The 18,107-nt window shown below is 43.2% G+C and overlaps 1 protein-coding gene across 2 annotated transcripts in view; it reads left to right on the plus strand.

The window, feature by feature from the left end:
- Positions 1 to 16,419, plus strand: part of CTNS (cystinosin, lysosomal cystine transporter) — a 48,249-nt gene extending 31,830 nt beyond the window's left edge. For both annotated transcript variants that reach the window (XM_063955827.1, XM_063955828.1), the window contains exon 11: positions 16,251 to 16,419. In XM_063955827.1, coding sequence (XP_063811897.1) covers positions 16,251 to 16,384 — 134 coding nt within the window. In that variant the 3' untranslated portion in view covers positions 16,385 to 16,419. The remainder of the gene's footprint in view (positions 1 to 16,250) is intronic.
- The last annotated feature ends 1,688 nt before the right edge of the window (positions 16,420 to 18,107 follow it).

Below are 18,107 nucleotides of genomic sequence, written 5' to 3' on the forward strand. Positions count from 1 at the left end.
TGCTGCCCATGAAGAACCTACCTTACGAGTAGAGTGAGCAGAGACATTAGCCGGCACAGGGAGATCAGCTTGAGAGTATGCTTCTGAAATCGTCATTCAAAGCCATCTTGCCAGCGTCTGTTTAGTATCAGGCCATCCTCTCTTGTGAAATCCGTAGAGAATAAAGAGAGAATCTGTCTTTCTGATGGCACTGGTACGATCCACGTAGATCCTTAATGCCCGGACCACGTCCAGTGACGCATCTCCCGCAGAAAGTCCCGATACCTGAAAAGCCGGGACTACAATTTCTTCATTAAGGTGGAATTTCGACACTACCTTAGGAAGCTACCCAGACCTATTTCTATGAACTGCTTTATCTGGATAAAAAATCAGAAAAGGGGAACGACATGACAGCGCTCCTAAATCTGACTCTCTTCTAGCTGATGCCATAGTCAGTAGAAAGAGAACTTTAGCTGTCAACCATTTAAGATCCACTTTATTAAGTGGTTCAAACGGAGCATCTTGAAGAGCTTTCAGAACTAGACTTAAGTCCCAAGATGCTGCAGGAGGAACAAAAGGAGGTTGAATGTGCAGCATTCCGTGGAAAAAAGTACGCACATCCTGTAAATTTGCAATTTTCTTTTGGAATCATACAGTCAATGCTGATACTTGTACTCTCAAGGAAGCCACCTTTATCCATTCCTGCTTGAAGAAAAGCTAAGACCCTGCAAACTCTGAAAGATTTCGGGTCCAAACTTCTTTCACTGCACCAATGAATATAGGTCTGCCATATTCGGTGATAAATACGAGCTGAGGAGGGTTTCCTTGCTCTGAGCATTGTTTGAATTACCTGTTGTGAGAATCCTCTTGAATTCAGGATAGAGGTTTCAAGAGCCACGTTGTCAAAGACAGTCGATCCAGATGTCTGTGATAACAAGGACCCTGCATTAGTAGATCTGGACGTTGAGGGAGCAGAAGTGGAGCATCCATCTACATTCTCTGCAGTTCTGTGTACCAATGCCTTATGGGCCAAGCCGGAGCTATTTAGAATCACGGCACCCTTTGCTTGCTTTATTTTCCTCACCACCCTGGGTAACAGGATGATTGGAGGAAACAGATACGCCAGATGAAAGTCCCATTTCACTGACAAGGTGTCCACAAAGATCGCTTTGGGATCTTTTGTTCTTGACCAGTATGCGGGCACTTTGTTGTTCAAATGGGACGCCATGAGATCTATCTCTGGCAATCCCCACTTGTCTACTAGAGTCTGAAAGACCTCCCTGTGTAGAGCCCATTCGCTTGCCTGAATGGCGTGTCGACTGAGAAAGTCCGCTTCCCAGTTTAGGACTCCCGGAACGAATACTGCGGACAAGGCTGAGAGATGGAGTTCTGCCCACTTTAGAATGTGACTTACCTCCTTCATTGCTGTTCGGCTGCGGGTTCCTCTCATATGGTTGAGGTACGCTACTGCCGTTGCATTATCCGAGTGGATCTGGACTGGTTTTCCTTGAAGAGTGTCCTTTGCCTGAATCAGTGCCATGTATATGGCCCAAAGTTCTAACAGGTTTATTGGCAGGCAACTTTCTTCTGTAGTCCAATGTCCCTGGAACCATAATTTTCCGGACACTGCTCCCCAGCCCTGAAGTCTGGCATCTGTTGTCAGGATCTCCCAGTCTGATATCCAAAAGTATATTTAGAGAGAGCGCTAGATACCTGTAATATCTATTATTCATATGGCTCCAGATAGTCTCTTATGTCAACATGTGTATATATACAGAAGAGTGCATAAAATTTTATAAAAACAGTTTATTGCACATAAAAAGAGTTAAATATTTTATTACTTTAACAAACTTAATTTGTTGGTTAATTATTCACATACATGGAAACACCCAAAGAGCTACAAAATGCAATACTTTATAAAGTATTAATCTATTAGTAAAAGTAGCTATTAAGGCAGTCCTTAATATCCCGCTCCACTGAAATATATATGTTTCCACTCTTTATATTTCCACTACTGTGGCTGTATTTGATGATGTCCAATACCGTTATTTTGGATATTGAGTAGACCACTTAAATGGAAGGAGTGTTACTTTATATCTAGAAACTTGAAAATAATCAGCAGCAGCTGGTGCTGTATTCTTATGTCACAGTTTAGAAATGTATTCCTGCCAGTAAAAGAATCGGTGCAGTTGTATAGCTCACCTCCCCGTCACCAGAGATAAGGATGTTGTGCTCCGGAAAAAAGCAGTGCCCGGCTGCGGCAGCACACCGCTGGATGTTCCCCTGCTGGGGTCGCTTATTTCCCGGAGTTGATAGGCCTAGCCTCACTTCTTCTCTTTAGACGGCTGCACGCCGCTCAACTTCATCTCGTCGGTGCTGTTTAGAAAACTCCTCACCGAAGTTGATATTAGAGATGCTCTGGCAGGGTAGTGGATACAGCGATCCCAAGCATACAGGTGTTCCCAAGTAGGATGTAGAAATGTACTTAACACGTTTCTCCGTTATGGCATTAGAACGGTTTCATCAGAAGGTATACACCAGTTGATCACATCCTGATATTTAAACACAATCTCCTCCAATCATGTGCTAGCACTCATTATAGCAAATCTTAGATCTAAGGTAATTTTCAGTATAACAATACATTGTGGGAACCATGTCCCTTATAAATATCTCCACATATTATAATTTTAATATAACTTAAAAATCAAATGGCTATACATAATAAACATTAAAAAAGCTGACAACACGTAGGTTTGGAGAGAGCAAAAAAAGGGTAACATGAGAGACAAATGGAAGTGGGACATTGCTTGTCATTTGTGGCTATTATAGCCAAGTGGTTAGAGCCGCTGCCTAGCAGTTTCCAGCAGTACTTATGCTCTTAGCTATATATATCTCCAACATCATTATAAGTATGTATATACACACCACTATTAGCAATCGCCAATTATGGTATAAACAACCCCATTCTAACTAATGCAATGCACATGTCTCTTCACTGCATAATCACCCACCCTATCAGTTTACAATACCATACAGAAACCAGTGAGCTCTATCTAACCCAAAGACAGCAGTACTAAAAGGACCGCTAGATAATTGTACTACAGCAAAATGAACTAATATGTTTTCTTATTATTTAGTTCATATATTGTTCATGTCTATATTATCATTAAGACCCAGGGGAGAGAGAGACCCCAACGAAAAGATCCAAAACGCTTCTCTTTTGCTTATTCTATTGTATCTGTCACCTTCCCTAGCTGTAATGGGTATGTGTTCAATCCCCTGTAACACTATACCATCTAGACTACCATCATGCTTGTTCTTAATGTGTGCTGACAGGCTATGTGTTCTTAACCCCTTCATTATGTTTCGCCTATGTTCTAAGAACCTGATATTAAGTTTTCCTGTGGTTCGTCCCACATATTGAACCCCGCATCTACAGGTAATTAAATAAATAAAGTTACACTTAATGACCCTTCATCTCAAATTAGGTATTATAGGTAGTAGAACAAAAATGCGTGCTATTATGTATTACATGTTTACATGTCATGCACTTTGGACGACCACACCTAAAACAACCCTTTTTCAAGGGAAACTCATCAAGCCATGTCTTATCAGTTTTTGTAGCCAGGGAAGAACTCACATAGTGACTAGGGGTTAGATAACTTTGTAAATTTCTAGCCTTTTTAAAGACAATCTGTGGTTCTACCTCTAATAAAGGTGCCAACAGTTTGTCTGCCTTCAGAACTAACATATTCTTCTTTAACAAATGCTTAATTTCACTTGAACTAGAGTTATATTTGGTTACAAATCTAAGTTGAGTATTTTCCTTGGAGAGGATGGGACTAGTTTTCTTGGTGGTGAGTAGTGTCTTTCGATCTTTCTAGCATGTTCCCTTGCTTCCTTCAAGATTTCCTCAGGGTAATCTTGCTCTAGGAGTGCAAGGGTGAGATCACAAGCTTGTCGATCATATTCCACAATATCTGTGCAGTTCCGTCTATGTCTCATATACTGGCTCCTTGGTATATTTCTAAGCCATGGCAAATAATGGCAGCTTGAATAATGTAAGAACTTATTACAATCCACTTCCTTCTTAAACGTGGATGTGGTTATACTACCATTCTTTACTTCTAGGGCGATGTCCAGAAAGGAAACTCTAGTGTTGTGAATAGTGCTAGTGAGTTTTAACCCAAATTGATTTTGATTCAGACATTCTAGATTCCTTTGCTGAACTTGTGTTCCCTTCCCAAATAAAAAACATGTCATCTATGTATCTGCCATAGATCACCAAGCCCGCCCCAGCGCCACTTGGCCAGATAAGTGTGTTCTCAAATTTTGCCCATATATAAATTGGCAAAACTGGGGGCGAACTTTGTGCCCATGGCAGTACCATGTGTCTGTAAATAAAATTGTGCATTAAAAGTAAAATAATTGTTAGTCATAGCATCTAAAACAAATTTACGTCTGGCCTCACTCAGATCATCGGAAAGAAGCAAGCTTTCTACGGCTTCCACTCCTTCCTTGTGCGGAATATTTGTATAGAGCGACTCTACGTCACGTGATGAAAACATCATTTTTCTGCCATGTCACAGTGGACACTAATTCCAAAAAGTGCATAGAATCTCTAATATATGATCTGAGTGAGACCACATGTGGCTGTAAAAAAGAATCTATAAATGATGATAAATTTGTGGTGAGGGACCCAATACCAGAAATAATGGGACGGCCGGGAGGTGAAGTGAGGGACTTGTGTATTTTGGGCAAATGATAATAAGTGGGTATTATAGGGTGTGCTTCAAATAAATAGTGAAATTCCTGTCTGGACACCGCTCCATTATCCAACGCTTCATCCAGAAATATCCTATATTCACAGATGAACCTGGAGGTTGGGTTAAATTATCATTTTTAATAGAATTTTTTTTTTCAAGCTGCCTATATGCCTCTTTTTCATAATCCTCTTTATTCTGCACAACTGTCACCCCCTCCCTTGTCTGCATTTTTGATGATAATAGTAGTATCATCCTTCATAAGGTTTTTTAGAGCTTTCCTCTCGTTTTTATGTAAATTATCTTTATATTTCCTTTTCTTTTCACAAATCTCTCTCAGACCATCCAAAGTTAAAGTGTAGAATGTCTCTATCATTCCACTTTTATACTGCATTGGATAAAATTCTGATTGTTTTCTAAACCCCCTTCTCTCTATCTGTTCAATATCAAACAGTGTGACTGTACTTTTTTCTTTTACTTGGGATATTCTTTGATATATATATATATAGCACAGAAATGCCCGGCACTCCCACTAAAACGCCATAAGTTCGGGTGCCCTCCGCAACAGATGATACGGTAGAAGGAAGGCAGCGGCACTCCGTCAAAATCAATGGTCAAACGTGTATTAAATCACAAAAACAATGGTCACATAACAGCCAACGTTTCGGGACCCTAAGATCCCTTTGTCAAGGCGTGAACAGTGTTGAAAAAGAAAACCCCTTACCTTTATAACACCCGGTGCAAACCCGCACGTGGAGGAGAGCGGGGCCTGACGCCGTCAATCGCGGGGACCACCGGAAGTCCTCCGGCGTCTCCAGGAAGTGACGTGGTGCCGGGTTCATGACGCGGTTGCCGTGGCAACCAGCGGCGCTTTCCCGTGACACCCGCGCCGGCCCTGCAATGACAACAAATGTGATTGAGAAAACACAAAGTGTCCCCGCGATTGACTGCTTCAGGCCCCGCTCTCCTCCACGTGCGGGTTTGCACCGGGTGTTATAAAGGTAAGGGGTTTTCTTTTTCAACACTGTTCACGCCTTGACAAAGGGATCTTAGGGTCCCGAAACGTTGGCTGTTATGTGACCATTGTTTTTGTGATTTAATACACGTTTGACCATTGATTTTGACGGAGTGCCGCTGCCTTCTTTCTACCTTCTACTATATATATATATATATATATATATATATATATATATATATATATATATATATATATATATAAAAAAATATTATGGATTTATAATTACTGGTGCGCCTGAATTATTGTTCACTCACAGACGACCTAGGAGTGGCAGTACTTTGGCTGTCCGGACTATCTGTGTGTGTACAAGGATTGTTTACGTTGATATCCAAAAGGGTCTCCCCTTGTCTAGATGGGATGTCTGTAGCCACCAGGCTAATGACTTTCTTACCTTTTCTGAATGTACCATAGTCTGTTTCTTTATTGTCTGATGTACTCCATTCCATCTGGCCAGAATCAGATGCTGCAGAGGCCTCGAGTGGCATTGTGCATATTACACCATGTCGAATGTTGACACCATCAAACCCATCACTCGCATTGCTGCGTGAATTGATACTGTTTGACTGTGTATCAACTCCTGAGTCCTTGACTGTACCTTGGATATTTTGTTCTGAGGTAAAAATACTTTCTGCAGACTTGAATCCAGTACAGCCCCCAAGTGAGTCATACGTTGTGACGGAACCAGAGATGACTTTGCCCAATTTATGAGCCACCCTTGCCTCTGCAGACATGTTATTATCTGTTGGAGATGGCACAGGAGCAATTCCTGTGATTGTGCCAGGATTAAAAGGTCGTCGAGGTATGGAAAAATTCTTATCCCGTTTGCGGAGATAAGCTGCCATAACCACCATAATCTTGGTAAATACTCTGGGGGCTGTGGCTAACCCAAAGGGTAAGGCCTGGAACTGAAAATGCTGCTGGAGGATAGCGAACCTGAGATAACACTGATGGGACATTGCTATAGGATGTGAAATTTGATTAATTTACAAGGAAAAGCAATACCGTATCACACTGTGGCTCGGGCCGCTGCAGCCGTTTAAATGTAAGCAAATAACCGCTAAGATATGTATGCAAGCTATGCGCACAATGCAGCCACACATGTGGCTAGATACACCTTATCCCAAACAAGAATGGAATGCGACACCAGTAGTTAAATGTTATGGTCCAACGCATCAACAGTATTTACTCACAAGATACAGATTAAAGATACAACATTATTACAGAGAAGAGCTACAACCAATAGTACATATGTTTGTTCGCGAGCGCTCCCGGATCCAGGTCTCAGTCAGTCTTGGCAAGATGACCTCAGAGAAATAGGGACTGAACCCTGGATCAGGAGGCCTCTCTTTTATACAATGAGTCCAAATACAATACAATGGAAAATGTAAGCTCTTCTTCCATAGGTCAAGGGGCAGGTCATTTATAGTACATGAGGGGTCATAGGTTGGTTGGAATGAATGGGTGATGCTTGGTCCAGGTGTACTTGCAGGCGTTCGCAACTGGGTTCCCGCCGAATATCCTGAGTACAGTATCATAACAGTTAGTGAATATTATATTTCTGCACGCAGAGACATGCGATCAACTGCAAATAGCAACCGGAATGTATATCACAAAATACTGTACATCTGGATACCAAACACTAAGTCCTAACCTTGCTCTGTCCCCTCACATCCTGTAAAGCTGAATAACTCTGTTGTTCTATCTTTTGAGTACAACTTGCTGGAAAAGTGTGTGGAGACTGTGTAAATTTTGCACTATATAAATAGAATATTGAATATGTCTTTGTGGCTTTTCTGTGCGAATGCGTATGCTACCGTATATACTCATACCACGCGCCAATATACAAGGCTCGTGAACCAGTGTACGTAGCGTATAAGTAAGCACGGCGGCAACACGCATGAATAGAGGCCACTCTGTTTGGGGTTTACATGTGGTGTGCGTGTAATATTTTCGACTTCGACAGGAACATGTAGGTATGCATTCTGAATATCCAGAGATACCATATAATCCCCTGGTTCCAAGGCCAAAACTATGGAGCGTAATGTCTCCATGTGAAACCATGGAACCCAAATGTATTTGTTTAGCATTTTGAGATTGAGAATGGGTCGAAAAGACCCATTTGGCTTCTGAACCAAAAACAGGTTGGAGTAAAAACCCTGTCCCCGTTGTGCAGCGGGTGCTGGAATTATTACTCCTGACTGAAGCAATTTCTGAACTGCTTCTTGCAAGGCCCTTGCCTTCGCCTCCAACCAAGACGGGCTGGTGCAGAAGAACCTTCGAGGAGGATGATTCTTGAAGGGGAAAACATAACCTAGAGATACCGCTTCTTGCACCCAGGCATCTGTTGTAGACTTCTGCCAGATCTGTGCAAACTGAAGAAGCCGGCCCCCTACCCTGGGGTCCCCCAGGAGGAGGCCTGCACCATCAGGGTGATGGATTATCTTCTGGTCTGGAAGTTGGTCCTCTGGTAGCCCAATGCTTCTTAGATTTACCCAACTTATTGTATTGGGGCTGCTTACGATCACTTTTTCCCTTCGCTTTTCCTTGCGACCGAAAAGGCCGAAAAACTGGACCCTTAGGTTTGGGATTATGTGGTTACTGTAAGTGTACCTTTGTCACTTTTGCCGCTCTTAGACATGATAAATAATCAGCACTTTCACAGATATAACATGTGCAGAGAGAGTTAGATTTGGGTGTGGTGTGTTCAAACTGAAATCTAAATTGCAGTGTAAAAATAAAGCAGCTAGTATTTACCCTGCACAGAAACAATATAACACACCCAAATCTAACTCTCTCTGCACGTTATATCTGCCACACCTGCAGTGCACATGGTTTTGCCCAACTGCTAACAAATTTGCTGTTGCGATCAATTCTGAATTACCAACATTGTAAGATGTTGAGCGGTAAGAAATACTCGGGATAAACAGAAGTATACTTTTAAACACTAATAATGAATCATATTATCTGGGTCCCAGATTTCTTCCCAATCTGGCAGATTCTCCTGGGTACATAGTGGCAGATATATCTGCAGTGCAGTCGATCTGCAGCTATACATGCAGATGGGGGTTGTTCATACATACAGAAAGATGCACCAATATATCTGCAGATATATTGTCCATCTGCTGTGTTGCACAGCAGATGCAATATATCTGTGAAAGACGTCTTTCACAGACATATTACTTGGACACACCTGCAGATCGGCAAAAAACACATATAGGTCGATCAATTGATTGGCCAATGTATCTTTCAATGTGGGTTGCCCTAATTTCAAACAAACAGTGTTGTCAATATTTCTTCATTAGTTTTCCATTCACATGAAATGGACAAACAGAAGCAGCAAGGAGAGCTTTGCTGGACTGTTACAGACATTGAGGGACTTAATGAATGACAGCAAAACTAATATTTAACAAAACTGTTTAAAGTTCCACTACGATGAAAAAACTGGTATGTAATGTGTAACACATGACACTTGGCAGACACATAGAGGCACAGGTTCCAATTTGGTGGATTTTCTGCACGTTTGCCATCAAACCTGGCTTTGCTTAAAAATAACTTGGCACTTTAAATTGTGTGGCAAAGTCACCAAAGACATGTCACATTGATGTGTTTTGTTTTCCACTTATTAATAACTTATGAGGGTCAATTTTTCTGACTGGGGCTGATTATGAGCTGTGTGTGAGTAAAGCATAAAAAAGAGCAAGTGCACCTGGGTAAAACCATGCTGCACTGCAGGTCGGGCAGATTTAAAATGGGCAGAGATTTAGATTTGAAACTCTGATATAAATCACAGTGTAACAATAAAGCTGTTCATCAGTTGTGAGCTACATGCACAAGCAGCCAGTATTTACCCTGCATACAAAAAAAATAAGAATTTACTTACCGATAATTCTATTTCTCATAGTCCGTAGTGGATGCTGGGGACTCCGTCAGGACCATGGGGAATAGCGGGCTCCGCAGGAGACAGGGCACATCTAAAAAAGCTTTTAGGTCACATGGTGCGTACTGGCTCCTCCCCCTATGACCCTCCTCCAAGCCTCAGTTAGGTACTGTGCCCGGACGAGCGTACACAATAAGGAAGGATCTTGAATCCCGGGTAAGACTCATACCAGCCACACCAATCACACCATACAACTTGTGATCTGAACCCAGTTAACAGTATGATAACAAAACGAAGTAGCCTCTAAAAAGATGGCTCACAACAATAATAACCCGATTTTTGTAACAATAACTATGTACAAGTATTGCAGACAATCCGCACTTGGGATGGGCGCCCAGCATCCACTACGGACTATGAGAAATAGAATTATCGGTAAGTAAATTCTTATTTTCTCTAACGTCCTAGTGGATGCTGGGGACTCCGTCAGGACCATGGGGATTATACCAAAGCTCCCAAACGGGCGGGAGAGTGCGGATGACTCTGCAGCACCGAATGAGAGAACTCCAGGTCCTCCTTAGCCAGAGTATCAAATTTGTAAAATTTTACAAACGTGTTCTCCCCTGACCACGTAGCTGCTCGGCAAAGTTGTAATGCCGAGACCCCTCGGGCAGCCGCCCAAGATGCGCCCACTTTCCTAGTGGAATGGGCCTTTACAGATTTAGGCTGTGGCACGCCTGCCACAGAATGTGCAAGTTGGATTGTGCTACAGATCCAACGTGCAATCGTCTGTTTAGACGCAGGAGCACCCATCTTGTTGGGTGCATACAAAATAAACAACGAGTCAGATTTTCTGACTCCAGCTGTCCTTGAAATATATATTTTCAATGCTCTGACAACGTCCAGTAACTTGGAGTCCTCCAAGTCGCTAGTAGCCGCAGGCACCACAATAGGCTGGTTCAAGTGAAAAGCCGAAACCACCTTAGGGAGAAATTGAGGACGTGTCCGCAATTCTGCCCTGTCCGAATGGAAAATCAGATATGGGCTTTTGTACGATAAAGCCGCCAACTCTGAAACTCTCCTGGCTGAAGCCAGGGCCAATAGCATGGTTACCTTCCATGTAAGGTATTTTAAATCTACCGATTTTAAAGGCTCAAACCAATGAGATTTGAGAAAATTTAAAACCACATTCAAATCCCACGGTGCCACTGGAGGCACTATTGGGGGTTGTATATGTAGTACACCTTTTACAAAAGTTTGTACTTCAGGCACTGACGCCAATTCTTTCTGGAAGAAAATTGATAAGGCCGAAATTTGAACTTTAATGGACCCCAATTTGAGGCCCATAGACAATCCTGCTTGCAGGAAATGTAAGAATCGACCCAATTGAAATTCTTCCGTTGGAGCCTTCTTGGCCTCACACCACTCAACATATTTTCGCCAAATACGGTGATAATGTTGTACGGTCACTTCCTTTCTAGCCTTAATCAAGGTAGGAATAACTTCCTCTGGAATGCCCTTTTCTTTTAGAATCCGGCGTTCAACCGCCATGCCGTCAAACGCAGACGCGGTAAGTCTTGGAACATACAAGGTCCCTGCTGAAGCAGATCCCTTCTTAGAGGTAGAGGCCACGGATCCTCCGTGAGCATCTCTTGAAGTTCCGGATACCAAGTTCTTCTCGGCCAGTCCGGAGCCACTAGTATTGTTCTTACTCCTCTTTTCCGTATAATTCTCAGTACCTTTGGTATGAGAGGCAGAGGAGGGAACACATACACTGACTGGTACACCCACGGTGTTACCAGAGCGTCCACAGCTATTGCCTGAGGGTCTCTTGACCTGGCGCAATATCTGTCCAATTTTTTGTTGAGGCGAGACGCCATCATGTCCACCTTTGGTTTTTCCCAACGGTTCACAATCATGTGGAAGACTTCTGGATGAAGTCCCCACTCTCCCGGGTGAAGGTCGTGTCTGCTGAGGAAATCTGCTTCCCAGTTGTCCACTCCCGGGATGAACACTGCTGACAGTGCTATGACATGATTCTCCGCCCAGCGCAGAATCCTTGCAGCTTCTGCCATTGCACTCCTGCTTCTCGTGCCGCCTTGTCGGTTTACGTGGGCGACTGCCGTGATGATGTCGGACTGGATCAACACCGGCTGACACTGAAGCAGAGGTCTTGCTTGGCTTAGGGCATTGTATATCGCTCTTAGCTCTAGTATATTTATGTGAAGAGCCTTCTCCAGGTTTGACCACACGCCCTGGAAGTTTCTTCCCTTTGTGACTGCTCCCCAACCTCGTAGGCTGGCATCCGTAGTCACCAGGACCCAGTCCTGTATGCCGAATCTGCGGCCCACTAACAGATGGGCAGTCTGCAACCACCACAGGAGAGACAACCTTGTTCTCGGTGACAGTGTTATCCGCTGATGCATGTGCAGATGCGATCCGGACCATTTGTCCAGCAGATCCCATTGAAATGTCCGTGCATGAAATCTGCCAAATGGAATCGCTTCGTACGAAGCCACCATCTTTCCCAGGACTCTTGTGCATTGATGTACTGACACAGTTCCTGGTTTTAGGAGGTTCCTGACAAGTTCGGATAACTCCCTTGCTTTCTCCTCCGGGAGAAACACCTTTTTCTGAACAGTGTCCAGAATCATTCCCAGGAACAGCAGACGTGTCGTCGGGGTCAATTGAGATTTTGGAAGATTCAGAATCCACCCGTGTTGTTGAAGCACTACTTGGGTTAGTGCTACTCCGACTTCCAGCTGTTCTCTGGACCTTGCCCTTATCAGGAGATCGTCCAAGTAAGGGATAATTAATACGCCTTTTCTTCGTAGAAGAACCATCATTTCGGTCATTACCTTGGTAAAGACCCGAGGTGCCGTGGACAAACCAAACGGCAGCGTTTGAAACTGATAATGACAGTCTTGTATCACGAACCTGAGATACCCTTGATGTGAGGGGTAAATCGGGACATGTAGATAAGCATCTTTTATGTCTAAGGACACCATGAAGTCTCCTTCTTCCAGATTCGCTATCACTGCTCTGAGTGACTCCATCTTGAACTTGAATTTCTGTATGTACAGGTTCAAGGATTTCAGATTTAGAATAGGCCTTACCGAACCGTCCGGTTTCGGTACCACAAATAGTGTGGAATAATACCCCTTTCCCTGTTGTAGGAGGGGTACCTTGACTATCACCTGCTGAAAATACAGCTTGTGAATGGCTTCCAGAACCAACGTCCTTTCTGAGGGAGACGTTGGTAAAGCAGACTTTAGGAACCGGCGAGGAGGAGACCTTTCGAACTCCAGCATGTAACCCTGAGATATTATCTGCAGGACCCACGGGTCCACTTGTGAGTGAGCCCATTGATTGCTGAAAATCTTGAGCCGACCCCCCACCGTTCCTAAGTCTGCTTGTAAAGCCCCAGCGTCATGCTGATGGCTTTGTAGAAGCCGGGGCGGGCTTCTGTTCCTGGGCAGGGGCTGCTTGCTGCCCTTTCTTACCCTTTCCTCTGCCTCGCGGCAGATAAGACTGTCCTTTTGGTCGCTTTTTATAGGAGCGAAAGGACTGCGGCTGAAAAGACGGTGTCTTTTTCTGTTGGGAGGGGGTCTGAGGTAAAAAAGTGGATTTGCCGGCAGTTGCCGTGGCCACCAGGTCCGAAAGACCGACCCCAAACAATTCCTCCCCTTTGTATGGCAATACTTCCATATGCCTCTTGGAATCCGCATCACCTGACCACTGTCGCGTCCATAAACTTCTTCTGGCAGATATGGACATCGCGCTTACTCTTGATGCTAGAGTACAAACATCCCTCTGAGCATCTCGCATATAAAGAAAAGCATCCTTTAATTGCTCTAGAGTCAATAAAATACTGTCCCTATCCAGGGTATCAATATTTTCAGTCAGAGAATCCAACCACACTACCCCAGCACTGCACATCCAGGCTGAGGCTATTGCCGGTCGCAGTATAACACCAGTATGTGTGTATATACTTTTCAGAGTAGTTTCCAGTCTCCTATCTGCTGGATCCTTGAGGGCGGCCGTATCAGGAGACGGCAACGCCACTTGCTTTGATAAACGTGTGAGCGCCTTATCCACCCTAGGGGGTGTTTCCCAGCGCGCCCTAACCTCTGGTGGGAAAGGGTATAAAGCCAATAACTTCTTTGAAATTATCAATTTTCTATCGGGTGTAACCCACGCTTCATCACACACATCATTCAATTCCTCTGATTCTGGGAAAAATACAGGTAGTTTTTTCACACCCCACATAATACCCCTTTTTGAGGTACCAGCAGCATCAGAGATCTGCAAAGCCTCCTTCATTGTCGTGATCATATAACGTGTGGCCCTATTGGAAAATACGTTTGTTTCTTCACCGTCGACACTAGATTCATCTGTGTCGGTACCCGTGTCGACAGACTGAGGTAAAGGACGTTTTACAGCCCCTGACGGTGTCTGAGACGCCTGAACCGGTACTAACTGGTTTGCCGGGCGTCTTATTTCGTCAACTGACTTTTGTAATGTGCTGACATTATCACGTAATTCCATAACTAACGCCATCCATTCAGGTGTCGACTCCCTAGGGGGTGACATTACCATCATCGGCAATTGCTCTGCCTCCACACCAACATCGTCCTCATACATGTCGACACACACGTACCGACACACAGCAGCCACACAGGGAATGCTCTAAACGAAGACAGGACCCCCTAGCCCTTTGGGGAGACAGAGGGAGAGTTTGCCAGCACACACCAAAAAGCGCTATAAATGTATATAAACAACCCTAGAAGGTGTTGTTTACTATATATGCGCTTTTAATATATATATATATGGCCAATTTATGCCCCCCTTCTCTTTGTTACCCTGTTTCTGTAGTGCAGTGCAGGGGAGAGTCCTGGGAGCCTTCCTCACCAGCGGAGCTGAGCAGGAAAATGGCGCTGAGTGCTGAGGAGAATAAGCTCCGCCCCCTTTTCGGCGGGCTTTTTCTCACGGTTTTTAAGAACTGGCCTGGGTTAAAATACATACATATAGCCTTAATGGCTATATGTGATGTATTTATTTTGCCAATAAGGTACTTATATTGCTGCCCAGGGCGCCCCCAGCAGCGCCCTGCACCCTCCGTGACCGAGTCAGTGAGCCGTGTGACAACAATGGCGCACAGCTGCAGTGCTGTGCGCTACCTTCATGAAGACTGTGAAGTCTTCTGCCGCCTGTTTTCCGGACCTCCGTTCTGCCGTCTTCTTCAGCGTCTGTAAGGGGGATCGGCGGCGCGGCTCCGGGACGAACCCCAGGCTGACCTGTGTTCCGACTCCCTCTGGAGCTAAGTGTCCAGTAGCCTAAGATTCCAATCCATCCTGCACGCAGGTGAGTTGGAAATCTCTCCCCTAAGTCCCTCGATGCAGTGATCCTGTTGCCAGCAGGAATCACTGAAATGAAACCTAAAAAAAAAACTTTTCTAAACAGCTCTTTAGGAGAGCCACCTAGATTGCACCCTCTCGGACGGGCACAAAAACCTAACTGAGGCTTGGAGGAGGGTCATAGGGGGAGGAGCCAGTACGCACCATGTGACCTAAAAGCTTTTTTAGATGTGCCCTGTCTCCTGCGGAGCCCGCTATTCCCCATGGTCCTGACGGAGTCCCCAGCATCCACTAGGACGTTAGAGAAAAGTATTTGCACCCCTTGCATTGCTACATAGCTTTTTCCTAATACCAAGATACTTACTTTTTTTTTTTTTTTCTTAGCTGCCATCTCAGTATCAGTCCCTATGTCCACAGTCTAGGGTGTGCATAGCCATAGTTACGGTAGCCATGAGATTGCACATTTTAATATGCACCCCTGTGGGGTTACAAAAAAAAAAAAAATGCAGTTTCAGGATGATGTGGTGTTCCAACAGCACATTGCTCTGGCATCGCCCGCAGTTGAATTAACACCATACATTGTTACAGTATGTGACTGGTAGCAATCAGAGACATTGTAACACCCTTCTCTCAGGCCCTGATTGGACAACAACCCTAGTCCTTCACATAAATATAGGCCCATAATCATGATGATGCACAGCTGGCCACATGGTTGGAAATAAATAGTTATTAAAACAATTTAAATTTTCCTCATAAAATTATGCAGTTTCTATACTTCCACAAATTTATGGAGGCATTAGGGCTGATAGTGCAGGGAGTGAACATGTTCACATGCAGCAGCTCATCCACTTTTCACAACAGGCCCCTAAACCAGCTCTGCCCACTTCATGCTCTTTTACAGCATAGCCCAGAGGTTCTCGAACGCGGTCCTCAAGGTACCCCAACAATCCAGGTTTTAAGTTTATCCATGCTTGGCCACAAGTGACTTCATTAGCACCTCGGTCATTATGATTTAACTATCTGTGACGAGCCATGGCTTTACCTAAAAACTGAACCATTGGTGCCTTGATAACCCTCTGGCATAGCCCCTCCCCTCTTCTCTACATGAGAAAACATCCGTTTTGAGATTACAGTTTAAAAAAGATGGCTAGATCTGTACTTTAAAGTAAATGTTATTATCTACCATTTGGTTTTCTGCAGCGTCACATGTATAACATGGAATGGTTGGAATAATGACACAATCCTATTTCTTTTCACAGATGAATGGAAGTTAATATTCGGCGACCCCACAAAGTTTGGTTTGGGTTTATTCTCGATCATTTTTGACATTATATTTATAACACAGCACTATTGTTTATACAGGAAAAGAAGGGGCTATGAAAACGTTTACTAAAGAGGACCACACTTTTTTTTTTTTTTTTTTTTAAAGTAAGATATCAAATTTTGATTTTATTTTTATAAACTGGGGATTTTTTTTGATGCTCCGCTGTTGTGCCTTAACTTTTTTGTATCAGACAAAAGGAAACTTTAGTTTCTCATTAGCCTTTTGGATGGGCTGTGTGGAATCTAGAAACTTGAGTTCGTTAGTGGAACACTATGCACTTTTTGCTGGGGATTGGGGGAGAGAGAGAGAAAAAAATGTATTCACTGTTACAAAAATAAAACTTTCTTTTTCTGAAAATAACTTTGCTTAGCTCCATTAAGACTTTGCAATATTACATGTTAAACCAATAAAATTATTTTGTGTGATTTGAACAAACTCATTCTGAATAAATTTACATGCCTAATGAAATATTGTATTTGGTTGTATTATTTTGTCACATGACCACACATCTATCTTATGTATAATAGCCTGCTCAAAAAGCCCATTCCACCTACCACAATACCTCTGTATCACCCCGCAATGAGGTAGGAAATATAGGCAAGTACAAGCTTATATCATAGCAATATTTCAGTTCTGTTTACTTGTTTAAATTCAGAATTACAGTATGTGCTCTACATCAGGGATCCTCAACCCTAATCCACAAGTACGGATTGGCACCTTTGCTTTCTGATAATTTTATGCAAGTTTGTGTACATTGAACTATTAAGAATATTGTATAAAATTAACTCCGGGCTACGTTTATATAGAATATAAATGCATTCTGTGTTTAGACTTGGGTCCCATCCAATAGAAATCTCATGGTATGCAAATATTACAAGATATGGAAAAATCCAATATACTTCTGGTCCTAAGCATTGTGGATATGGGAATTTGTACCACCAAAAGGTCATGCTTTGAGGATTTCTTTAATTGTGCACATGAAAGTTAATCTACTTTGCTGGGTCAGTAATTATCTTTGCTGTTTCCACAGGCAGAAATCCACAAACAAACATGACCTATCAGTGGTTCTTAAGAGAGGTTGAGAACTCACACTACATGAAAGATAGTACTGTATATCATATAAAGCTTCAGTGTTGGTAAGAATCCTATGATTTGCATACATACTTGTTGCCACTGCTCTTCAGTAATCATTGTCCCACACACACACACACACACACACACACACAATTTGTCATGACAGTCAGACCCAATGCTCCCTGACACTTTGGGGAGCGTTAGGAAGTGTAGTAGGAGTTTGCTCTGAATTGGTGGGTTACATAGAATTTGACGGCAGAGAAGAACCACTTGGCCCATCTAGTCTGCCCCTTTTTTATCCTTTAGGTAATCTCAACCCTTTTTGAACCTTAATTCTATGAATATCCTTACAAAGAATTAAAGTTCAAAAAGGGTTGAGATTACCTAAAGGATAGAAAAGGGGCAGACTAGATGGGCCAAGTGGTTCTTATCTGCCGTCAATTTCTATGTTTCTGTGTTTCTATGTAACCCACCAATTCAGAGCAAACTCCTAAAAAAAATAATTTGCATTTTAAATGCTTAAAATCATTGCTTAATAAAGGTACAGCTCACAGGTTGTTGAATGTGCACCATAAGGTAGTCTTACAATGTTTTTTGGGTTGTTTTTTTTTTAACCCCAAGTGCACATTGCTCAAGTTTGGATGGAGTCTGCATTATTTTACCCTGGAGTTTTACTTCTCAAAAATTGCCGTGAAAACAAACTCAAAACTTGTTTATA

Source organism: Pseudophryne corroboree, chromosome 2 (genome assembly GCF_028390025.1).
Source record: "Pseudophryne corroboree isolate aPseCor3 chromosome 2, aPseCor3.hap2, whole genome shotgun sequence".
NCBI lineage: Eukaryota > Metazoa > Chordata > Amphibia > Anura > Myobatrachidae > Pseudophryne > Pseudophryne corroboree.